The 24,351-nt window shown below is 42.8% G+C and overlaps 1 protein-coding gene across 12 annotated transcripts in view; it reads right to left on the reverse strand.

Annotated features, from left to right (window-relative positions):
* BEGAIN (brain enriched guanylate kinase associated) overlaps positions 1 to 24,351 on the reverse strand; it is a 260,116-nt gene that overhangs the window by 75,439 nt on the left and 160,326 nt on the right. For all 12 annotated transcript variants that reach the window (XM_048855775.2, XM_048855769.2, XM_048855776.2 and 9 more), the window contains one exon: positions 22,107 to 22,173. In XM_048855775.2, coding sequence (XP_048711732.1) covers positions 22,107 to 22,173 — 67 coding nt within the window. The remainder of the gene's footprint in view (positions 1 to 22,106; positions 22,174 to 24,351) is intronic.

The following is a 24,351-nucleotide window of genomic DNA, read 5'->3' on the forward strand; positions in this document are numbered from 1 at the left end:
AGAACGTGTGAGGAACAGTGGGGGCGGGAGAACATGGGGCAGCTGAGATTCTCTTCCCTGTGCAGTGTCTGCTGTACAGAACACATATTAACTATCTGATGCTTGAACCTCATTTCTCTTGCTTTGCACATCATGTTAGACTCCTGTTTGACAGAACACACTGCTTTGAGTTAGGAAGAGAATATGTATTAAAAATTCATCAGCTAGATCATGCCAAAAAAAAAAAAAAGCCTTACTCTTCTATTCAACCCCTTGGCTATGGAGTTAAAAATGCCTCTGCACACTTATAAAGCCACTTTCTATGGCTTGCTCTTTGTCCTCGCCTGTCTTTTGGTCCAATTAGCTCTTGTGTTTAGAATTTTTCAAATGCTGGAAGTCTTTGGGTTTTTACCCTTTTGAGTTGGCAGTATGCAAGGAAACGGATCCAATTCATTTGTTAGAGTCAAAGCTTCCAAGCTTTCCTCCTCCAAAAGTGTAAGCTCATTCTTCATTTCCTTAGCACATTAAGATTTTGCTTCCTGCAATATACTTCAGTGCTTCAAAATATGAGTGATTTTTTTTAAAGAGGATGTTCATAATGCTATAGCATTTTGTAACTTGTGTAGCGTTGGGTGTTCATTACAACGGGGCAAATCCCTCCCTGGCACCAAGCGTGGGTAGCTAGGTTTAATATGAGGAAGACCGATGAGGCTTAGGGTTGCCAATTTTTTTGGATGTATTCCTGGAGATTTCATCACATGACATAAGCTTTAATTAAAGACTAATCTTTAATTCCTGGACACTCCAGATCAATCCCAGAGGACTGGCAACCCTAATGAGATTTGAGAGATAAACCACTCTCCTCCCAGGTCCAGACAGAACCATTTTGGGATTTTAACTAAATTTCTAGGCTGCAGTGATACTTGCAGCACCAGTGTACCTTACATGGTGGAGAATGACCAGCAAATTCCTGAGGTCAGACACTCCCCTAATTCCGCGCTGTGGCTATGAACAGGAAGCCTTAGTGGAGCTGAGCTCCTTGCTGCACATGTGACACGTTGTACACGCTACCATTCGTGTCAGTATAACTTATATCACTCAGAGGTGCGAATAGGCCACACCCCCTGAGCGACGTAAATTACACCAACCTAAGCACCGGTATGGACAGCACTATGTCTGCGGGAGAGTTTCTCCCACTGATGTGGCTACCACCTCTCGTGGACAGGAGAGCTCTCTCCTGTTGGCAGAGCATCTTCACCAGACTGGCTGCACTTCTAGTGTAGACTAGCCCTAACACAGACCCTCTTAATGGAAAAATCTAATCCTGTCTCCCAACCTTGTGCAGCAGAGGAGCACTGACTGGTTTTACTGCAGTCAGAGTCCTGCAAGAAAGCAGGATACTAATCTGTTTTCAGACAATCCAATGAAGAGGTAGGTAATGTATCAAATCCTCCTTATTTCTATTCTCTTCATCCTTATAATTGCACTAAATCAGCTCAAAGGAGAGTAAATTTAGAAACTCAATATGTACATGAACTGTCACTAGTGGAAATAGCTAGCAAATCTACATCCCTCTTGCAGTCTGACCAATATATGCTGAGCTAATATCTATCTGTCACATTATCAATATGTATTATTCACACCTCATATAGTAATATGCATTAAGCACATAATATCAATATAAATGTGGTGTGTGTGTGTGGGTGTGTATATATATATATATTTCTAGCAGTTACATGGCCTGAATTGGCCTATGTCTTTCTATAATCCTGTTCACTTATGCTAAGCATCCCATAACACATTGCAAAGCTGAAGTCAACTTTGGTATTAGAAAATAAGAAACTTGTCAAAGTCAAAATACATTTAATGTTCTGCCCCAGTACAAGATGGGGAGGTACCTTCAAAGACCTGCAGCTGGAATGCATGTGTTCAAAACAAAGAGATAAGGTATAAACCGGGGTCCAATAGAAAGAAGGCAGAAAGATAATTGGTTAAATCTAGCCCCAGATGATGCATTCAGTACTTTGTTACTTATAAACAGGTTGGGTGTAAAAAGGCTAGATTTATGGGTGTATGTCTGGAAGCACAACTCCTGCATAAGGTGAATTTAACAATGCTACATAAGACTGCTTCCTGGAAATTGATTTTTCCTGTACTACACTGTGGTCAAGCATCTGACTACAGAATTTACCAACAAGTCTTTTCTCGAGGGCTCCTGGCTCCTCTTTTCTTTTCCACATGGAGCATTTTCTAGCTCTTGTTTTTTCATCTTTGGCTATTTATTCAGGGGGGGAATTTGTAGAAGCTGAGAAAGAGGAAGCCTGAAGTAAGGGTTTCATCAAAACCTTATTTGAAGAGAGAAAACCAATTGCTTTTTTCATCAGCAGGTAAAACAAGCCTCATTCAGAGGAATATCCTCTCTCATAATGTTCCTTTTAAAAAATGGTACTTTCCACTGCTAAAATGATGGTGAGAACTCGTAGTAAAACAAACAGGCCCCAGTGGGGAGGCCTCTGACAGGGGACACTTCTCCAATTGTGAATGAGCAAGGGGGCAGCGTTTATCCTTGGCCTAAGTGTCTTTGAGCTAGGTCTGTTGGTGCCTTTCATTTGGCTCTTACCATTGCAGGCACCAGCAGCAGGATATTCCCCATGCCCACTCCTCTCACGCATGTCCAAAGAGGACACATGCAGGCAATAGGAGACGAGTGGATGAGCTGAGACACTCGGTCTAAGAGTGGAGCAGGGGATGTGCTTTTATCCTTAGCCTGGCTAAGGATCAAAAGCTCCTCCCCTGCTCCACTCTCACTGTGGAGCCATGGGAGCGGCATTGATGTGGCCCTCACACCTTGCACCAGTGGTGCCAGAAGGAGGCTGCAGCCAATATTCCAGCCATAGACTGGAGTAATGCCTGCATCTGGTCCTAGTTGGAGTAGATGGTTTTTACCTCTCTTGCACTTCATCTGCATAAAGCTAGATTACTTGAGCTTTATGTGGAGGAAACAAATGTTACCATAAAACATTCACCATGGCAATCCTTTCCTATGTCATTGTTCTAAAGAGATTGTTGCCTGTATTGTGGATAAAGCAGAAATCCCCTCTTCCCATGACAATGTGTGTGTCATAAAAATAAAGGGAAGGGTAAACACCTTTAAAATCCCTCCTGGCCAGAGGAAAAACCCTTTCACCTGTAAAGGGTTAAGAAGCTAGGATAACCTCGCTGGCACCTGACCAAAATGACCAATGAGGAGACAAGATACTTTCAAAGCTGGAGGGGGGAGAAACAAAGGTTCTCTCTGTCTGTGTGATGCTTTTGCCGGGAACAGAAAAGGAATGGAGTCTTAGAACTTAGTAGTAATCTAGCTAGATATGCATTAGATTCTGTTTTGTTTAAATGGCTGATAAAATAAGTTGTGCTGAACGGAATGTATATTCCTGTTTTTGTGTTTTTTTGTAACTTAAGGTTTTGCCTAGAGGGATTCTCTATGTTTTGAATCTGATTACCCTGTAAGGTATTTACCATCCTGATTTTATAGAGGTGATTCTTTTATTTTTTCTTCAATTAAAATTCTTCTTTTAAGAACCTGATTGCTTTTTCATTGTTCTTAAGAGCCAAGGGTTTGGGTCTGTGTTCACCTATGCAAATTGGTGAGGATTTTTATCAAGCCTTCTCCAGGAAAGGGGGTGTAGGGTTTGGGGGGATTTTTGGGGGAAGACATTTCCAAGTGGGCTCTTTCCCTGTTATATATTTGTTAGACGCTTGGTGGTGGCAGCAATAAAGTCCAAGGGCAAAAGGTAAAATAGTTTGTACCTTGGGGAAGTTTTAACCTAAGCTGCTAAAAATAAGCTTAGGGGGTTTTCATGCAGGTCCCCACATCTGTACCCTAGAGTTCAGAGTGGGGAAGGAACCTTGACAGTGTGACTCTCTGATCCCAGGAGATTAGTATATATGCAATGGTGTCCCCTCAGCTTCTTACTGTTCAACAGACTCAGATGTCTAGGCTGCCCTATAAACATTTCTGAAATTCAACCAGTTCTTTCCTTCTCACTTAATTTTCTGGGGGGAAAAAGTTTGTGAAACATACAAATGGTGCGTTTCAGTACTGCCAGTTGGTCTGTGTATCCAGTGGTGTTCCCAGGATATTAGACACCCAAGGTGGGTGAAGTAATATCTTTTACTGGACCAGCTTCTGTTGGTGAGAGAGACAAGCTTTCGAGAGTCACAGAGCTCTTCTTCAGATCTGGGAAATTAAATCAGAGTGACACAGCTAAATACAAAGTAGAACACCTTGTTTAGCATAAGTAGTTAACACAATTCAAGGGACCATTCTAGGTAAAGTGGCCTGTTAGCACCCCTCCAGTCAGGGGGAGGAAACTGGGGGGGGGGGGGGTTGTAAGTGGCTACAGATTTTTGTAATAAGCCATAAATCCAGTTTCTCTGTTCAGTCCATAATTTTTAGTGTCTAGCAAAGTGATAGAGTGCTGCGGTCTGACAGGTGGGTTGGCATGCTGATTACTGAAGTCTCAATTAGCTTCTCCAGTGACTGCCAACTGAGCAATGAGCTAATCAGTAGGAGAGGCTGGGGAGGTAAGGAACTAATTAGCCCTCTGCTGGCTAACCTGATAAAAGCCAGGAAGGAAGCATGATAAGCGGGGAGCACAAGGCTAGCTGAGTCTACCAAAAGAGCCCAGGCTAGAAAGATCTTTAGGCTAGGACACTAGTAAAGAAGGACTGAGTGATGTAGGGATTTAAAACTGTGAGGCACTGGTGGAAGGGTTTGGCATAAAATGCAGACTGAACCCTACAAGAAAGTGGGTCTGAGCAGTTTCTGGAGTATCAGAGGATGGGGACTGAGCACTGCCACATCCCAGTCTGACTGGGATACTTAATGGGACTTGTTTAGGGGAGGTGGCTCAAGGGCCTGATTCCCCCTGTAACATTTCTTATATGAATTGAGCCAAGGGTGGTGCTAGTCAGGAGATTGGTAGAGCTGAAGATCCTCTAAATGTTAGCTGGTGTGAGACTTCAGTGTCCCCATGATGGATTGCTGTAGTGTGTTGCCTCCTGCAGTGGGAGAGACTCAAACTAGAAGAAAACCTTAGTTTGCCCAATCCCACGAGTGTATTTCCTGCAGAAGTGTTTGGGGCATGTTGGGACCAGGATGAGGGTTTGAGGGCAAAACCCCAAAGTGGGTAATTAGGGCTATTGGTACCTAGAAGTTTAGGCCTGCATTTTCAAAAATGTTTAATGCTGACTACCTTGATTTTTTTTGGATGCCCAGTTTGATATATCGAGTCTTCAACAATGTTAATCAGCATAATTCCAGCGGAGTTCTTCAAGCCTGAGATAGCTGAAGCATCCCAAATCTGGAGCAACCAACATCAGTGGCAACTTTTGAAGACTTAGACACTTGCTTCCCCTTCGCTCCCACAAAATATGAAATCATCTCTTCCTCTAATTACCTTTAAAAATAGATAGGCCCGATAGATAGACCCAGCAAACCTTGACCATAGTCTTTTTTTTTTCTTTTTTAATTTAATTTAATTTTTTTTAAATGTCTCAAGAATTTGTGGCCCTGATCATTGAGTCCATCTGAAGTGTGGTTGGCGTAGAACCCTGGTGTGTTGATGGGAGGCTGGAAGGAACACAGTTGATTTTACGCTATCTTCCTCCTCTTTCAATCGCTGGGTTGCCAGGAGCAGAGAGCTCCCCAGCATAATTCAGAGCACCCTGAGACTCACAGGAGGCTGCAGGCTCTGGGGATTCCTAGCAGCTTCAGCCAGACCACAGAATGTACCACAAACCAGGGACTATGGGGAAAGGTAGGGTGTGGCTCTACATCCCCAAGAGAGTTCCTGTGTCATGGGAATTTCAATGGAACTGTCTAAACTGGTTTTTAGACTACTTTGCACTGCTGGAGCAGAGTTCATTTAGCCCCATCTCTTTATTTTTGGAGATCTTATAAAACTGAAATCATCCTTCTGTCTGCTCATTAGTGATCTGATTAGGGGATTGATTCCACCTTATTTAAAGGAATTTAATAGTAAATTCATTTGATAACTTGAACATCTTTGATAGCATTTGATCTGCTTTCCTTACATCTTGTGTAGGAATGATATTTTTACTTCATTTGATGTCTCTTATTTTTGCATGCACTCATGTTTCTGTATACTTGCTCTGTGAAATTGAAAGAAAATCATTAGAATTAAATACAAAATTATGCAAACTTTTTAAAAAGTAGTGTTTAAATATCAGGACAGAACAAGTGTCAGTTACATTGTGCCATATTAAGTTCAGTTCGTTCTGCAAAATGTAACATTAACTTTTGTGGCAAAACAACCAATAACTGCTAGTTAGATCACCTAATATTAGAGTAAGAGTTATACAACCCGCCAGTGCAGAAGATTCATTCTGTAAATAAATTTCAGTTTACATCTTCTATTGAGAGACCTGAGCTAAATTTGTTAGGTATTTTCATTGATTTTTTTTGGTCAGTACTTGGATAGCTTCTTTATGGTTATGTATGTATTTGATGCTTACACACTTGACTGACACCCACTAATGTGTTTTTGATTTAATAATCACATCATCCTTAATTGAATTTTATTTAGTCAGACAGAACATATAATTAAATCATGTCTTTTCTGATCCCCATCCTGCCAGATGGTGCTGTGCTATGTTTACAAAGGTAGAGTCAAAAAATATAAGCCCCCAGTAAACTGGTTCAAGTTAATTAATCTTTAAGTCCTCTATTATATTGTGAGTTCTTTTAGGATGAATTTGGAATCGCTACCATACATTTCTTTGAACATGGGTTTTCATTCTGAAAACGACTGTTGAACTTTTGGGATATACTTATTTATCAAAATAAAGAGAATATTTTCACTTGAGTATGCCCTGCAATGATTAGGAAGTGCAGCATTGCTGCAAATAGGAAGGCAAAGATTTTGAGACTGCCAATACACAGCTGCTTGTGAAATCAATATACTCCATGACCACAAAATAATTAGGCAAGTTACTTTAGAGGTGATTCAGAAAGGGAAGTAATTCTAGGAGTTGTTGAGATGAGTGGGGATAGTATGGAGATATGTTAGGGGGATTTAACCATTGTAGTTTTGAGTTGTACAGTGTCTTGGTCAGGGGTGGGCAAACTCCTTGGCCCGAGGGCCACATCTGGGTAGGGAAATTGTATAGTGGGCCAAGAATGATCACGAAATGGGGGTTGGGGTGTGGGAGAGGGTGAGGGTGAGGGTGAGGGCTCCGGCTGGGGGTGTGGGCTCTGGGGTGGGGCCAGAAATTAGGAGTTCAGGGTGCAGGAGAGGGCTCTGGGCTGGGGCAGGGTGTTGGGGTGTGACGGAGGGGGCTCTGGGCTGGAACCAAGCAGTCTGAAGGGCGGGAGGGGGATCAGGGCTGGGGCAAGGGGTTGGGGCGTGGGAGAAGGCCAGGGGTGCAGGCTCTGGTTGGCGTTTACCTCAAGCAGCTCCCGGAAGCAGCAGCATGTCCCCCCTCTGGCTCCTGTATGAAGGTATGGCCAGGTGGCTCTGCATGCTGCCCTGTCCACAGGCGCCACCCCTGCAGCTCCCATTGGCTGTGTTTCCAGGTCAATGGGAGGTGTGGGGGCAGCGCTTGGGGCGGGGGCAGCATGTAGAGCCCCCTGGCTGCCCCTACGCATAGGAGCTAGAGGGGGGACATGCCACTGCTTCCGGGAGCCACGCAGAGCCACAGCACATGCGGAGTGGGGCAAGCCCCTGACCCCATTCCCTGGTTGAAGCTCGAGGGCCATATTAAAAGGTCTGATGGGCCGCATGTGGCCCACAGGCTGTAGTTTGCCCACCCCTGGTCTATATCCTTAACAAAGAGAAACAAATGGCTGTGTGCATGGGCTTTCAATAACCATTGTATTAGGGAACCATACTGTAGCTTGAAAATGTTACTTGGATGATCTCACGTGTGAACACTGGTAACTTCTTATTCAAAAGAGAATGCTAGCAATTTCAACAGAATTGCTCTCTGAAGGCCACTTTTTTTAAACCCTTGCACAAGGGGTCAGTGCACTTCCCATTGCATAGGAATAAATCTGTATTTAAGCAAGTAAATCAGGTAAATGCAAGTGCAAATACGTAGTTGTCCATACAATTTGCACAGCTCATCTGATAGCTTTAAAATCTGTTTTCCTTAATGTCATACAGCAGCATGGAGTTATTGAACTACTTGTCCAAATCTGCATTCCTTAGAGATTCAAGCTACAAAGTTGGAATTCTGATCTAGAGTCAAAACCCCATGGAGTATGGGCATGTTCAGGTGTACCATACTTGAAAATCTTTATTAACAATAGGAGGACCTGGATGGAGTAGATTTGATGCAAGTTCACTTTCTATATCCCCAACACATACTATTTTGCAACATAGGGACATGTAAACAAAGAGGGAAATAATGCCTCAAATCTGAGTTACTGACCCAATCTAATTGTGGAACAGGGTGAGTGAGGTAATCTCTTATTGGACCAGCATCTGTTCGTGAGAGAGAGAAGCTGCAAGCTCAAAATCTGGTCTCTCTCACCAACAGACATTGGTTCAATTAAAGTGATTACCTCACCTACCTTGATTCTAATATCCTGGGACCGACACAGCTACATCAACACTGCACACACCAATCTAATTGTGTCCATCAGAGTTAAATTATAGAATTTAATCTTCTTAATAATAACCAGTATGTCATTTGTTTAAAAATGACCTTGGGCACAGTCGGATTTATGTTCTCTATATCTAAACAGTACAGCATTATTTAAAGGTATCTTGGAAGGGTCTTAGTGATTTATCTAAGGCTTTGGCTCTCATGCTCTGACACTTTTTAGTGGAAGAATTACTTGCTCTTCACTTCATATTTAACTACATACTAGAAAAGGCCTCAAAGGTTTGTTTCCTTGACTACCAAATGTCACAGATTCAAAGGTTAATTTGCATGGTGTATGGTTAAAAAAGTTGTGTATAATTAAAAACATATCACAGAAAGAAATGGTGTTATGGAAGTGCTAAAATGCAGCTTGTTAAGCAAGGAGCTTGAATAATATTGAGTCACTCTTTGTTTGCCCTTGTTCTGTAGAAAAGTAGTGGTGTTAAGTGTTCGGTATTTTTCCCATAGGGTGCAAGCCTGCTTGTACTGAAGTCCAATAGGAGCTTTGTCATTCAGGAGTAGGATCTGGTCCTCGTAGTTTAGTTCAGTTACAGAGAAATAATCCTAATTTAATGTTACACTGATCTCATCAGGAAAATAGAAATATTTCATGTTAGGTCAGGTCTGCTTGAATTGAAACATTTTCTTTTGTCATCTCTTCTCAGGCCATCCAGAGTTTGGGTGTGCAAGACAAAGTAGGCCCTGTACCCTGTTTTCTCTAATTCCTGTGGGCCAGTTGTCTCCACCTCCTGGAGAAGGATATGTGGAAAGGTGATGCAGCAATTAAATGGTGCAAAATAAGGAAATGTGTGCACCCACTGAAAGTCCACTGGAGGTTGGTTTTTTTGTTTTTTTTTCTACACTCTTCTGTTTTTCCCCAGTCCTAGATTAAGACTGTAGCATTCTGTTAAAAGTTCCTTTCCTGTTTATAACTGTTTTGGCCTGTTCTCACAGGGCTATTTCTCTGCAGAACTAGCTGTTTCCAGCTTTAGTTATGTTTATAACTGGATGTAATTCTATTTTCTATCCTACATAATTTTTTATACCACACGTATCACTGTGGTATCTGGGTGCCTTCCAATACTGCATTAAGCAACCTGACAACACATCTGGAATGTCTTTTCCTATCTTTTATTGGACCAACTTCTGTTTGGGGAAAGACAAGATTGCCTCTCTCACCAGCAGAAGCTGGTCTAATAAAAGATATTACCTCACTCATCTTGACTCATATCCTGAGACCAACCCAGTGACAAAGTACTGCAAATACCTTTCTTGTCTCCTCCTCTCTCCAGAAAGAGAAGCATGTGTCTTATTTTGATTTTTTTTTCTTTTGCATGCAAACTATACCTACTGCCATGTGCTTATAGTACAGAAAGAAAGGTAAAATTGCCTAACCTTGCCTTTAGCCACACCATCCAGATAAAACCATCATATAGTCTTCATCTGACACCACTTTCCCACCATTGTTACTCTGCTTGAAGAAAGACATACTCTAATTTTCATCTTATTAGTAAGAGTCTTTTCTTGAACCAGCTGGTCTACCTCCTGGTCTATGCGGCCACAGCTTCTAATTACAAGCAAATTTTGTTAATTTCATTTAAATCTCCCTGCATATCAGTGAATTTAAATGAACAGCCTGGATTCCGAGGGTAGAGCAGTGTTGGGTGGTAATGTACTAAATACATTTTAGCTGGAGGGACGAGAGATGGTGCTGATCCATGATAATCCCCTTGTGTCAATTTAATAACATCTTCCGAGAATGTTGCAATGACACTAGCTTGAAAGAAGAAATATTTGTTTCCTGTAAAAGAGGCAAGTAACTAAGTCTATAGTGAACAGAGAGGATGCTGCTGGAGACAGTCACTGTAATAATAAAACTGACAAATGTCATAACAATAATGATTCTATATACGATTCTGAGTGTACAGGATTCAATTATTAGAGGTCCAATATTCAAGCTAACCTTTCTCCCTCTTTTTTTATATGTGCCTCCCCAAGTCATTATCTTCTTCCTATCTCGATTAATTTCATACTCCCTCCTGCGCAGTCAAAATTACTTTGTTTTGAACTCTGTAGCTGCTGGGCTGTCTGTTTCTGTGAGGTGTTTCTTCTTTCATTGAAAAATAGATTTTTTGGAAACAATTGGTAGAAACCACTTCTAGAGACAGGGAACCAGACTAAATGGATTCCATTCAGGTATGTTCTTAGGCTATGACAAACACTGCCTGTCTATTTTTCATCTGTATTTTAAAAAAAGTAGGGATAAAAACTGGTGGAAATCTGTCTCATCTCCAACTGTGCCTGTCATCTATCAATATCCTATGTGGTCCAGTAGATAGGACACTGGACTGGGACTCAGGAGACATGATTTATATTCCCAGTTCTGCCACTGGACTGCTGGGTGACCTTGGTCAATTCACTTCACCTTCCTGAATCTTAGTTTCCACATCTGTAAAAACTGGGTTGCTGATTCTTGTCTTCCTTTGTGAAGCATTTGAGATGACAAGTGCTACATTAGAACTAGGTATTATTCTTAGGTTTTATTCTGGGATGAGGTGCACAAACATTTGCTGGCAGCCAATCTCCTCCTAGTCAAGAACAATGGGCAAACATCCATACTCTGGGATTTTTCTGAGCTCTAGAGGGGGTCAGCAGTTACCCATTCAGTTGGTTATGATCCTTCAGCAGAGGCTGACCCTGGATGATCACAATGGGCAAACACACCTTTGCCTCCAGAACTCTCACTCCTGGAATCCCACAAGACTCCATTCGCTCCCCCATATAATTCAATGTGTACATCAAACTACTGGACATGGTGACTGTAAGACATCAAAGCCTTTAACATCAGCTATATTCATGTGGCAGCCATCACTTTAAATGCAAGCACCGGGTCCATGAATGAAAACAGAACCTGGATGATGAGTACTGGCTGAAGGTAAAGCTAGGTAAGACACAGGTGATCCTAGCAGGAAGAGGAAACCTAATATCACTTTCACTAAAGAGTATTTGCCCCCTTTCCTTTATCAAAATGTTATGCAGCCTAGAGGTCTTCCTGGACTCCTCACTAATAATGCATTCACAAATAATGACAATGGACCCAGGTTGGTGTTTTTAAAGGAGCCTAAGCGTGTTAGGTGCCTAACCCCTATTTCATGGGATTTGAACACATAACTCTCTCATGCTTCTTTTGGAAATTCCAGCTGAAATTACCTTCCACCTGCTGGCCAGGAGACAGGCCCTGTATTCTGACACAGACAGACATGGACATGGAAATTCAGGTACCAGGATGAAATGGATGGCTTGAAAAACTCAGTAAACAGGAACATATCCCAGGATACTTAAAAACAACTGTTACTAGAATATTCCCTGAAAATTGGAACCGTCTGGTCATTTTACCTGGAAGCAGAGAGAGTCCAAAACCCAGGCAGATGCTTAGTAAATATAGAGCAATCACAAACTGGAAATAGAAACCAGGAGACATGCAGCATGTTGGAAAGCAAGGAGGACCTGCTCTGTTACAAAAAGAAAATTGAAAGTGAGATGTCTTCTGTCGCCATACAAAACAGGGTGATGAGAGAGGTTCTGTACGTCCTCAGGCTGTCAGAATTAGTGAAAGATTTCCTACTGCGGATGGGGAGAGGAAGAAAAGTTCTGACTTTGGCAGAAAGGAAGGAGACTTTAGAAACAGCTTCCCATTTTGTTATTTTCAGCCACTGAGTCAGAACTAGCAAGTGCTGCAATATGAAATGGACATGTGGGATCAATCCATCTACTGTGTCCAGTTTTGGGCCCCACACTACAAGAAGGATGTGGAAAAATTGGAAAACGTCCAGCAGAGTGCAACAAAAATGATTAGGGGACTGGAACACATGACTTATGAGGAGAGGCTGAGGGAACTGGGATTGTTTAGTCTGCGGAAGAGAAGAATGAGGGGGGATTTGATAGCTGCTTTCAACTACCTGAAAGGGGGTTCCAAAGAGGATGGATCTAGACTGTTTTCAGTGGTAACAGATGACAAAACAAGGAGTAATGGTCTCAAGTTGCAGTGGGGGAGGTTTAGGTTGGATATTAGGAAAAAACATTTTCACTAGGAGGGTGGTGAAGCACTGGAATGTGTTACCTAGGGAGGTGGTGGAATCTTCTTCCTTAGATGTTTTTAAGGTCAGGCTTGACAAAGCCCGATTTAGTTGGGGATTGGTCCTGCTTTGAACAGGGGGTTGGACTAGATGACCTCCTGAGGTCCCTTCCAACCCTGATATTCTATGATTCATCTATGCCATTACTACTGGAAAACTAACTCCTGTACACAAACACACAGAATGAAAAATGAATCTGTGCCTGCTCAAATCATGTGCACAGAACAGCTGATGTGTACGCAAGTCTCAGATTTGTGCATGGATATGCATTTACATCTCCACAATGCTGACAAGTGCATGCAGCTTGGGCCTGGGTAATTCATGTGTGCAAAAATGCAATTTCGGGCCTGGGCTTTTAAAATTTTGGTCTTGTGTGTATTCATCTTTGGCAACCAGGGCCGGTTCCAGGCACCAGCTAAGGAAGCACATGCCTGGGGTGGCCCCTGTGAAGGGGCGGCACTTCGGCAGCTCACCGGCCACCTTTTTTTTTTTTTTTTTTGGCTTGGGGTGGCAAAAAAGCTTGAGCCAGTCCTGTTGGCAACAGCTGAACACTTTGTCATGCTGGTGAGGTTACTGAAAAGGATTTGGACAGAGAAAAACTGAATGTAGAGTGAATTTGTGGAGGGAAGAAGGTGTGTGAGAGCAATAGCTAGACATGGGTTTTGGGAGTAAAGAAAAGTGGCTCTAAGATAAAAAGAAAAGGTCTTAAAACATCTAGGAAATTAGATTTTTTCAATAGCTATTTTTATAAATTACTTGGCATTTCGAAAAGGACTACTTGTGGCACCTTAGAGACTAACCAATTTATTTGAGCATGAGCTTTCGTGAGCCACAGCTCACATCTGATGAAGTGAGCTGTGGCTCACGAAAGCTCATGCTCAAATAAATTGGTTAGTCTCTAAGGTGCCACAAGTACTCCTTTTCTTTTTGCGAATACAGACTAACACGGCTGTTCCTCTGAAACTTGGCATTTCGAGTAATTTTGTCCCAAAAAGAAGATTTTTAGGAATTTTTCTTGGCTCTCAGAAACACACTTTCTCTGGATTCTGCCCTGACTGACTGACCTTCTAAATGTCTCTGAAAATTCACAACTGTCCTCACTGAATGTGAGAAAATGAGCCTGTCAGGTAGCGCTGACTCTAAATTTTCTTGTCTTTGGGATGCAAATCCCTTAAAGTATATTTAGGTCACCTCCATTTCACTTTCATCAGGCATTCAGCAAAAAGAAAAAATGCAAGTGCTTCTTAGTGCAGAAAAAAGAGGTGCTCTAAATCACTCCAACTGCTCAAAGTCACCTTCAAAGTCTTCATTCTTTATGCAGGAGCAAAATCACATGCTGGGTTTTCGGAGTCCTTAGGTATAAGTCAGAAATAGCCTGACATTTCCTAGTTGTATCCATCTTCCACGTTTTTTATCTAAATACTAATGGCTGATTGGTAGCTGTCATGGGAAAACCAGGTACAGATTTTTATTCTAAAGTCCATGCCTTGGCTCACGCAGAGAGACAAGGTAGGTGAAGTAATAATACTTTTTTACTGGTTTATTGCCTTGGTTGAATCCGTTTGTTAGACGTTTATGAAAAACTGAGGTTTCCAACCAGATTCACCAACCCTTCCCCCAACTCTTCAGTTCCATTGCCCTGGCCTCTCACAAGTTGAGCTGTTTTGGGGATTCTCTGGCAATTCTCAAAAACTGGGGGCGGGGGGGCGAGGAAATCATTTCAGGTCAAATGAAATGTTGAATGCTTTATTTTTGACTATTTAAAAACATTTAATTTAGTTTTTAAAAACTAAAAGGAAATGTTGAAATGAATTGTTTTGAACTGAAAATTGAAATGCTTTATTTAAAAAAAGTCAACTTTTTCTAACTTTTTTTCATTTTTTCTCCCAACTGAAACGATTCTGTGAAACCAGAGCTGTAACTAGGCATTTTGGCGTTCTGGGTGAATAAGCATATTTGCACCCACTACCGTTTTTTTTGAGTTAGGATATTATAGAGTAATAACGCATTTATTTTTGCGTATTGGTACAGTAGGTAGACAATAAAAGCTACTGTATGATTCTTTTAGGTGCCACATTCATTTTCACATCCTTTAACATCCTTATAGCATCCTATATATCCTGTAAGTAAACTCATTGTTAGGCACCGAAAAACAACATGGACTGAAAATAATCATAACATAAATATGGATTCTGCAATGACTTAATAGCATAAAACATATTCAGAAAGACAAAAAGTTGCTTTTCTGTTTATAAAAGAAGCGATACTGGTGGTTTTCCATCACCCCGCAGTGAGACTGTGGCTAGAATAAACAGCCACTTCTCTCAGTGACACAGTGGAGAATAAAAGGGGCTCAAGAGTAAACAAAGAATGAATCTACCATGGAGGAGGATTATCTAGCAATTGAATTCCCACCATAGCATCTGACTCTGTATAAGCAGAAGCCATCCTTTCTCTGGCCTTTATATGATGGAGTCAGCCATTTTAGGGTGGGGGAGGTTATAAGATTTGCTTTTTACCTTTTGCATTGTGATTTTATTTTTCTAAGAAGAGTATTGATTATTGTTTGCTTCCTAGTACAATATTATGGTTGGTTTATACCTGATCATTTCTCCTGCTGAATCCTGCCAAGCAAATTGTGATTATGTCCCTTTAAAGGTAAAGGATTATAGCAGCATGGCTTGTTTGTATAAGGCCAGTGTGGGAAGTATCATTTAGTTGCGGAAGCTAAGTTGTGATAGCTGATAAGAGGCATCATACATCCTGCATCTTGGCAAGAGGTTAGATTAGATGACCGTTTAGGGTCCCTTCTAACCCTATGGTTCTATGGCATTTAAATTCTGGCCAGGCAAGGCCCCTCACACCTAAGTGTGGGGACAGAAGAAAGTATATGGCTGTGGTGATTGTGAAATCAGATTATGCGGTGCTTCAGTGTGAGACCATGCCAATGCCATGGTATAGCGGGGTGGTCACCTGCTCCGGGCCTGAAAGGGTTACAGCCAGCCCTGGGAGAGGGCTGGGGCTGTGAGCCAAAGACTAGGCTGATGGGGAAGGCAGCCACAGCTGGGGCCACGCCCCAATGAGGCCACAGCTGGCCCTATAAAAGGCTGAGAGCCAGGCACTCAGGCAGTCTCTTTCTAACTGTGGAGAGAGGTGGGACTGGCTGCTTGGGAGCTCACCAGGGTACCTAGAGTGAAGCAGGGCTGGGGAAAGGCCAGAGGAGCTGGGGAGCTCCAGGCTGGAAAACCCCCAGCCTGCAGGCCTTGCTGAAGGCTTAAAGCAGGTATTGGGGTTGCAGAGGGGCAGCCTAAGGGTAGGCAAAGGCAGCAGGTCCAAACCCTCCTTGCTGATGATGAGTGGTACAGACTGCAGTGTGTGGGGGCTAGATGAGGACTGGCAGTAGCCGCTGAGGCAAGGTGGGGATTCCCCGGGGCGGGGAGACCCAGAGACTGCCAGGAGACTGCAGAGGGCAGAACACTGAGGGAAGGGGCACCGGGGTCTGGGAGGGACACTGGGGCCTGAAGCAAGTGGGACACCAGCCTGCAGAGGGCACTCTGGAGGCTGGAGAGCTAATTCCCAGGATGACCAGCGGGAGGCACTGTGCTGGTGAGTCACATCTTGCCACACCTGGTTATAGTGAGTAGATGGACATATCACCAAGGTGATGGCCCTGGTCTAATAGAGAAGGGTGTCAGGAACAGACTGGCTGGATCACAGCCTAGAATGCTACAAGGACCGGTCACAGTGGACCTGTTCCTTTGCTAGTGCATATCTCACCAGCAGCCCCAATTCAGATTTGCACCTAGTGCAGATTTCCCTGTTGGTCTCTTCACCTGTGCAGTGAATGGCCTGCATTTTTATCTGTCCGGGCACAACTGAAAATTGTCCGTAGCCCAAAAGTAGAGACCTTCTAAAAGAAAAGCCAAGGTGTGTTCAGCATCCTTGGCCAGTTTGCCCTGAAGGTGTCAATTCCCTGATGTGTGAGTGCACCTTGCTGGCCAGGGGATGGAGCATTATAACAATGGGTCAGAGGGAGGCTTCTTATTCTGTTCTCTGTAATAACAATTGAATCAGGCTGGGGCAGCAACAGGTAAGGGTAGGTCACAGTAACAGGAAAACACAGCTCAAGGAGGGAGCAGGGCATGTTTTACTTGTGCAGTGTTTACTTTCTTTGTTTCTACTGTTGCTTCCCCTAACTGCAAATCACAAGTGGCCCAGGAGGTCTTCGTTTTTCTTGTCTGAACATTTTCTCCTAAGCATGGAAGGTCCCCTCTGTCCTCCCTCCCCTTTTTTGCCAAGCAGGGAAGGTGGCTCATCCCACTGGGGTAACTGTTACCCGCTCTGCCCCATCCTGTGCTGGGGCTTCGTCCTCTGCCACCATGTGGCAGTGCCTCACCCCGGATGAACTCTGGCTCCTAACCCCTGCTATTTTGCTCCTTTGCCCCTCCCCTGCCTCTACTTCCAGCTGTTTGCCCCCCACCCCCATGCAGTCAGTTTCCACCCCCTGCTCAGACCCTACCTACCCCCGCATTTGCTCCCTTTGCCCCCCTTTAACTTTTTAAATCCCCAGTGAGGGCAGCGGCTTCAGCAGACGTTACTGTGCAATGAGCATGCTCCATAGGAGCCAAGCAGCACTCAGCGCACTGCCTGCCTGCCACCCTGCCCAGGGCCCTAGTGCCTGGGAGCCTGATCCAGCCGGGATCACTGGGCCCGCAACCTTGCGGGCAGAGGAGGCCCTGAGCATCCTTGGCTCCAGGCAGACGCTGCTGGGCCCAATCCTATGGGGGGCCCTGATGCTGCTGGGCCTGATCCTGTGGGCTGCCCCATTTCGTGCCCCTGGCAGCTCAGCGCCCTGGTCAGCTGCCCCACTCACCTTGCCCTAATTATGGCCCTGTATGAAACTGACACTAATTTGCAAAATGTTGCAGTATCACAGAATCTACTTTTTTGACATGAAACTTCTTCCAAAAATTTTTGCCCAACGAGACCTGTTTCTTTTAAGTGATATCTCCATGACAGACTCACCTATCCTTGAGCTCTGGACATTGCTAAACTGTAGTCATATTTCATTCATCTGAAGGTTCCCCTGTTGGAGATGTTGGAGAATGAATTATGGACATGAGACTAGATAAGCCCCAGAACATGCAAGATTTGAATAAAGTAGTGTCTGGAACCCCAGAGCTCTGCTCCTCACTCATAGACAGGAATCAGAATAACCACCAGTGGAGTGCTCAAGTGTCTTAACACATTTTGTGGCCTGACACTCATTTATACTGATCTCTCTTTACAATGGGTATAAATGTAACTTCTCTCTATTTTACATTGCAACAGTGGCCATAATATAAATGAGAATCGGGTCCTCATGGCATACTAGTACCTGAAACCCTAACCCCGTTCCCTGAAAATGGCTGAGAACTTAAAAATTGGACAGAAGCAGACTGCAGTTCCCAGTGATGATTGAATCTGGTGATATTCTAAACCAGTGTTTCCCAAACTTGGGACGCCACATGTTCAGGGAAAGCCCCTAGCGGGCCGGGCCGGTTTGTTTACCTGGTGCGGCCGCAGGTTCGGCCGATCGCGGCTCCCACTGGCCGCAGTTCGCAGTGCCCGGCCAATGGGGGTTGCGGGAAGTGGCGGCCAGTACGTCCCTCGGCCTGCGCCACTTCCCCCCAGCGGGAAGTGGCGCAGGCCGAGGGACGTACTGGCCGCCACTTCCCGCAACCCCCATTGGCCGGGCACTGCGAACTGCGGCCAGTGGGAGCCGCGATTGGCCGAATCTGCGGACGCACCAGGTAAACAAATCGGCCCGGCCCATCAGGGGCCTTCCCTGAACAAGTGGCGTCCCAAGTTTGGGAAACACTCTTCTAAACAAAAAGAGCTCTCAGTTATGCTTGTAGCTGTCCTCAGTGCTTCACACCAATTCAACAGATATTCTAGGTTTCAGGGTGATGTTTCGGATTATTGCATATTCTGTGTGGGTATTTGTGTGGAGGGTGTGTGTGTGCTGGGAGATTTGTGTTGATTTGTGCAGGTGGACCAAGTAATCCACCTGTGCAATCTCCTTCATACAATCAGTGAAATTGTTGCATGCAAATTTGCTGTAGATTAAGGGTGTTGGTTGTTTCCTCTGATATCCCAATGTATGGCATAGATAGATACATGCCTTGCTATAGCTGTAGACCACCTGGGTGTAATTTCTGAAGTCAAAATGGTGAAGAACTTAAAAATTGGACAATAAAGACTGAAAATCCCAATGATTTGAACCTTGTGATATTGTTTGTATTTTACTTCTCTACAAGTTGATGATGACAGGAGCATGCAAATCTTCTCCAAATCCAGATCTTGACTATGCTATGAACAGACGTTTGTAGCAGCAGAAGCTGAAGTTCTTAATCTGTTAGCTTCTGGTGTAACATGAATTTAGTATGGTAGTGCTTATTTAGACCATACTAACATTGATTTTTTTTTATCTGAATAAGGACCGCATGTTTCAACCTTTAGCCACGTTCAGCAGGGATAGTATGGATTACATTTTGTTTTTCGACTTTCAGTTGGGCAACAATACTTGGCTAGAGTCACAAGGTTGTTAAAGTTTTTTTAAAAAAAATGTTTTATAGGTCAGTATTTAAAAGCAGGCACAGGTTAGGAGAAAAACAACTGATACACAAAGAAAAATCTGGTTTTTTTTCTATTTAATGGAACTAATTTTTACGCCACTTAACAGTAGGCACAAGTGAATTTAAAATTCCAGATTCCTCCAAAATAGGGCAGTTACTAGATTTGGTTTTTTTTGCCTTGTCCACCTAATATTTTTCTTTTCTGTTTGTTTTTTTTGGGGGGGAGGATAGATGCAAAAACAAAGCAAATTTAGGCCCCAATCCTGCACCAGCAGAGAAGCATTCAGAGCCCTTTGTCTGAGCAGCATTCCTTTAACTTCAATGGGACTCCGCCTGCAGACATGCTGTTGTAGGACTAGGACTGTAAAAGTATTGCCTTTGTTCCCCAACCTCCTCCCTGTTCATTCCATTTGGATATGTTAACTGTTCAGTACCCAAATATGAACCAAAATATATAGGCAAAGGTAAAGCAAGGCTTGCATGAGTTTGTTTTTTGCCTATTTTTTAAGTTTATTGGGATTTCTATAAAACAGCACCATCCATCCAGAGGCTTTAAATGCTTTTGAAATACAGTGAAACACAAACTGACCTAGACAACAAAAATCTGTCCCGCTGCTTCCCCAACACAGAAAGTGGGGGGAGAAAGACCTCTGTGATTCTAGCCTACAATAATAGCCAGCTCAGCTTTTAATTCACCCCACTCTTCCGAAAAGCTTGGGCTTTGCAATGTGCGCTGAAAATCAAATGATTTGGGCCATTTGAATCAAGCATGGCACCCTATCTGCTATAATCCTCCTTGATTTTATTAGTTTCCATTTGATTTTGTCTGGTTTTGCCAACAGGTTCTCCTGTCTCAATGTTCAGAAGACAAAGCAACTCTGAGATTAAGTGCTCCATAAAGCCTTGGAGATCCTCTTCAGTTCCTGTGAATCAGTCTTCACTTCCTCTCATGCTGGAAGGAATAAAGAAAGGTGAGGGTCTCCACTGGGACCATGTCCTGTTCCACTCATTGCGAGATTCTCTTCTCATGCTTTAAAGCACAGATTCTCTTGTGGGTCTGAGAGCTCATGTTTATTTCGAAGTATCTGGTATGACCTAGAAAACTGTGACTTTCTATGAGTGCCTGGAGTTACCTCTTTCTTTCTTTTTGTTTACCAATTGGAATTTTGAAGTGTCATTATTTAGTTGCACTGTGGTCGCAATGACAGCATGCTAGATGCTGTCCGAACACAGCTGGAGACACAATCCCTGTTCCAAGGATCTTACAATAAAAGAAGAAATGAGCATATCATGGGTGGGGGACAAGGATATAATCAAATATATATAACTTAAAAACAAATCTGCTCACTGTCTCCATCATTGCCCCTCACTTTATCAATTGTTTTCCAGTTACTAATGTCTTGATGTTTTATTAACTATGGATCACATCTTGCATCCTTTATTTGCACAAAATTCATGGGATATGAATGGGTCCAAGGATATTTGGAGCCTGGAGGAGAAATCTTCAGATTTAAGGTTCTGTTTCCAATTTTCGGTTTAGGGCTGGGGGGGGGGAGGGCTTTAAATTGTGCATTCCTGGATTCCCTCCCTATTTCACCCTCCAATGTCTAACAATCCATTTCCTGTCGTCCTCTTTTTCTAAATCTGAAATTCCCCCATCTTCATCAGGCACATTGTCAAGCCCAGTTTGTTTTGCATAGCTCCAGTCTGCCTCTCCATTCAACTGTTATATGCTATTCTGTGCAATATGCCCCAGGTGTTGCACTAGCATCCTTAAAGGGCTGTGTCAGCGTTAAGCATGTATGTGCATGCATAAGGGATTGTTAAAGGACCAGAAAGGAAGGTGAGTTGGGAATGGATGGTTACAGGGTTGATGTAAAGGGTCCAGGAAGGGTAAAGACCTGAAGACCTTCTGAGATCCAGGCACTGCAAGAGAATTCCTCACAACACAATGTTTACAATTGTTGTTCCATGCATATCCCTCCTCAACATCACACCCACATTTCTCTTTAAAATCTTCCTAGAAATGAATATTATGTTAAAAGTGCATTAACAAATAAGCATCCCCACTGATGAAATTACAGGGAATTTTTACAGCTCCAAGCAGAGTATGACTGTATGTTCATGTGCTTTATTCATAATGCTTATAAACCTAGAGGCCCATACCTGGTGCAATAATTTCTCCCCCTTAGTTACTAACTGGCCTATGGCAGTAGGACCAATGTTGACACAGAAATGAATATACTGAGACTGACTGATAGTTATGACAGAATATGAAAACTCTCCAAGCTCAATTAAATCACTTGATAAAGCTGAATGAATGTACCAAAGAGCCATGAAAAATTTTTCAGTTTGGTCATTTGGATTGCCTCATTTAAATCTTTTTTTCTTAATTAAAACCTAAATATTACAAACCTAAGGAACAAGAAGATATTAACCAAATTAACCAGAATTCTTTTAAAGCCAAAATTGTCCAGCCAGATCATCAACTGATATAAATTGACACATCTTTGTTGAAGTTAATAGAACTATGCAGATATACGCCAGCTACAGGGCTGGCTCATTAGATTGATAAAGTCATGCTCCCTGGGTTTAGTATCCCCTTGTGTACAGCACAAGCTTAATCATACCAGTTATGCAGCCATTTGTCCTGTAACTTAAGAACCATAAAAATATATTTAATTTTTTTAAAAAAACTTACCATCCTGTAAAGTTTATCTTCCAAGTCCTGATTAATTCTTTGTAAGGCTAGGTAATTGTTTTGTATCCTAAAACAAAGATGAGATGATATAATTAGAAGGTTTGCATATTTCTTTTTACCTGTATTTTTGCACCTCAGCATAAACTTGGGCTCCCATTAATATTAAAGTATATTTACTTCTGCTGCCTATCAATAGTTAGGAGTTTAATGACTGGAAGATAGCTAATGTAACCCCAAAGGGCTCTAGAGATGATCCCCAGCAATTACAGACCAGTAAGTCTAATGTCCGTACTGGGAAAATTTAGTTGAAACAATAGTAAAGAATAAAATTGTCAGACACATAGAAGAACATAAATGGTTGGGCAAAAGTCAAAATGGTTTGTGTAAAGGGAAATCATGTCTTACTAATCTATTAGAGTTCTTTGAAGGGGTCAACAAACGGGTGGACAAGGGGGATCCAGTGGACATAGTGTACTTAGATTTCCAGAAAGCCTTTGACAAGGTCCCCCACCAAAGGCTCTTATGTAAATGAAGTTGTCATGGGATAAGAGGGAAGATCCTTTCATGGATTGAGAACTGGTTAAAAGACAGCGAACAAAGGGTAGGAATAAATGGTAAATTTTCAGAATGGAGAGGGGTAACCAGTGGCGTTCCCCAAGGGTCAGTCCTAGGACCAATCCTATTCAACTTATTCATAATTGATCTGGAGAAAGGGGTAAACAGTGAGGTGGCAAAGTTTGCAGATGATACTAAACTGCTCAAGATAGTTAAGACCAAAGCAGACTGTAAAGATCTTCAAAAAGATCTCACAAAACTAAGTGATTGGGCAACAAAATGGCAAAAGAAATTTAATGTGGATAAATGTAAAGTAATGCACACTGGAAAAAATAACCTCAACTATACATACAATATGATAGGAGCTAGTTTAGTTACAACTAATCAGGAAAGAGATCTTGGAGTCATCGTGGATAGTTCTCTGAAGACGTCCACACAGTGTGCAGCAGCCGTCAAAAAAACAAACAGGATGTTAGGAATCATTAAAAAAAGTATAGAGAATAAGATGGAGAATATCTTATTGCCCTTATATAAATCCATGGTATGCCCACATCTTGAGTACTGTGTACAGATGTGGTCTCCTCATCTCAAAAAAGATATACTGGCATTAGAATAGGTTCAGAGAAGGGCAACTAAAATGATTATGGGTTTGGAATGGTCCCATATGAGGAGAGATTAAAGAGGCTAGGACTTTTCATCTTGGAAAAGAGGAGACTAAGGGGGATATGACAGAGGTATATAAAATCATGAGTGGTGTGGAGAAAGTGAATAAAGAAAAGTTATTTACTTGTTCCCATAATATAAGAACTAGGGGCCACCAAATGAAATTAATGGGCAGCAGGTTTAAAACAAATAAAAGGAAGTTCTTCTTCACACAGAGCACAGTCAACCTGTGGAACTCCTTGCCTGAGGAGGTTGTGAAGGCTAGGACTATGACAGGGTTTAAAAGAGACTAGATAAATTCATGGAGATTAAGTCCATTAATGGCTATTAGCCAGGATGGGTAAGGAATGGTGTCCCTAGCCCCTGTTTGTCAGAGGGTGGAGCTGGATGGCAGGAGAGAGATCACTCGATCGTTATCTGTTGGGTTCACTCCCTCTGGGGCATCTGGCATTGGCCGCTGTCAGCAGACAGGATGGACCTTTGGTCTGAGCCAGTATGGCCATTCTTATGTTAAAGACCAAGGCTTTAGCAATATATTTACCATCCACTTCTTGAGACAACCACTTTGTCATATTTTCTTACTATATTTAGAGGCAAATTGTGCCAGAAGCCCCGAAAGCACAAGAGCCAGTGCCATTCCCGGGCATAAGTATGCATAGAGCACCAGAATGTGAGAACCTGAACAGAGGGACTGTATCCTGTGCACCATGCTAAGGAATTTTGGTGGTGGAGCTGGGGGAGAGGCATGGTCTGCAGATTATCAACTGCATGGATTCACAAACTTTTCAAACCTGAACATTAAGTTCCCAATGGCCCCTACCTGCATACAGAAGGGGCCACTGGCAACTTAATGTTCAGGTTTGAAAAGTTAATCTAAATGCTTCTCAAATCTCTGCATTGGACATCTTATGGGAACAGACCTAAGGCCTTCTTCACTATGATGTCCTAGGCAATGGACCCTGCTAATAGTGAACTTGGATGTAATGAACAACTGGGCCTAGGCTGAGAAGTTTGAATCTGAATTCAG

Source organism: Caretta caretta, chromosome 6 (genome assembly GCF_965140235.1).
Source record: "Caretta caretta isolate rCarCar2 chromosome 6, rCarCar1.hap1, whole genome shotgun sequence".
In the NCBI taxonomy this organism is placed as follows: Eukaryota; Metazoa; Chordata; order Testudines; family Cheloniidae; genus Caretta; species Caretta caretta.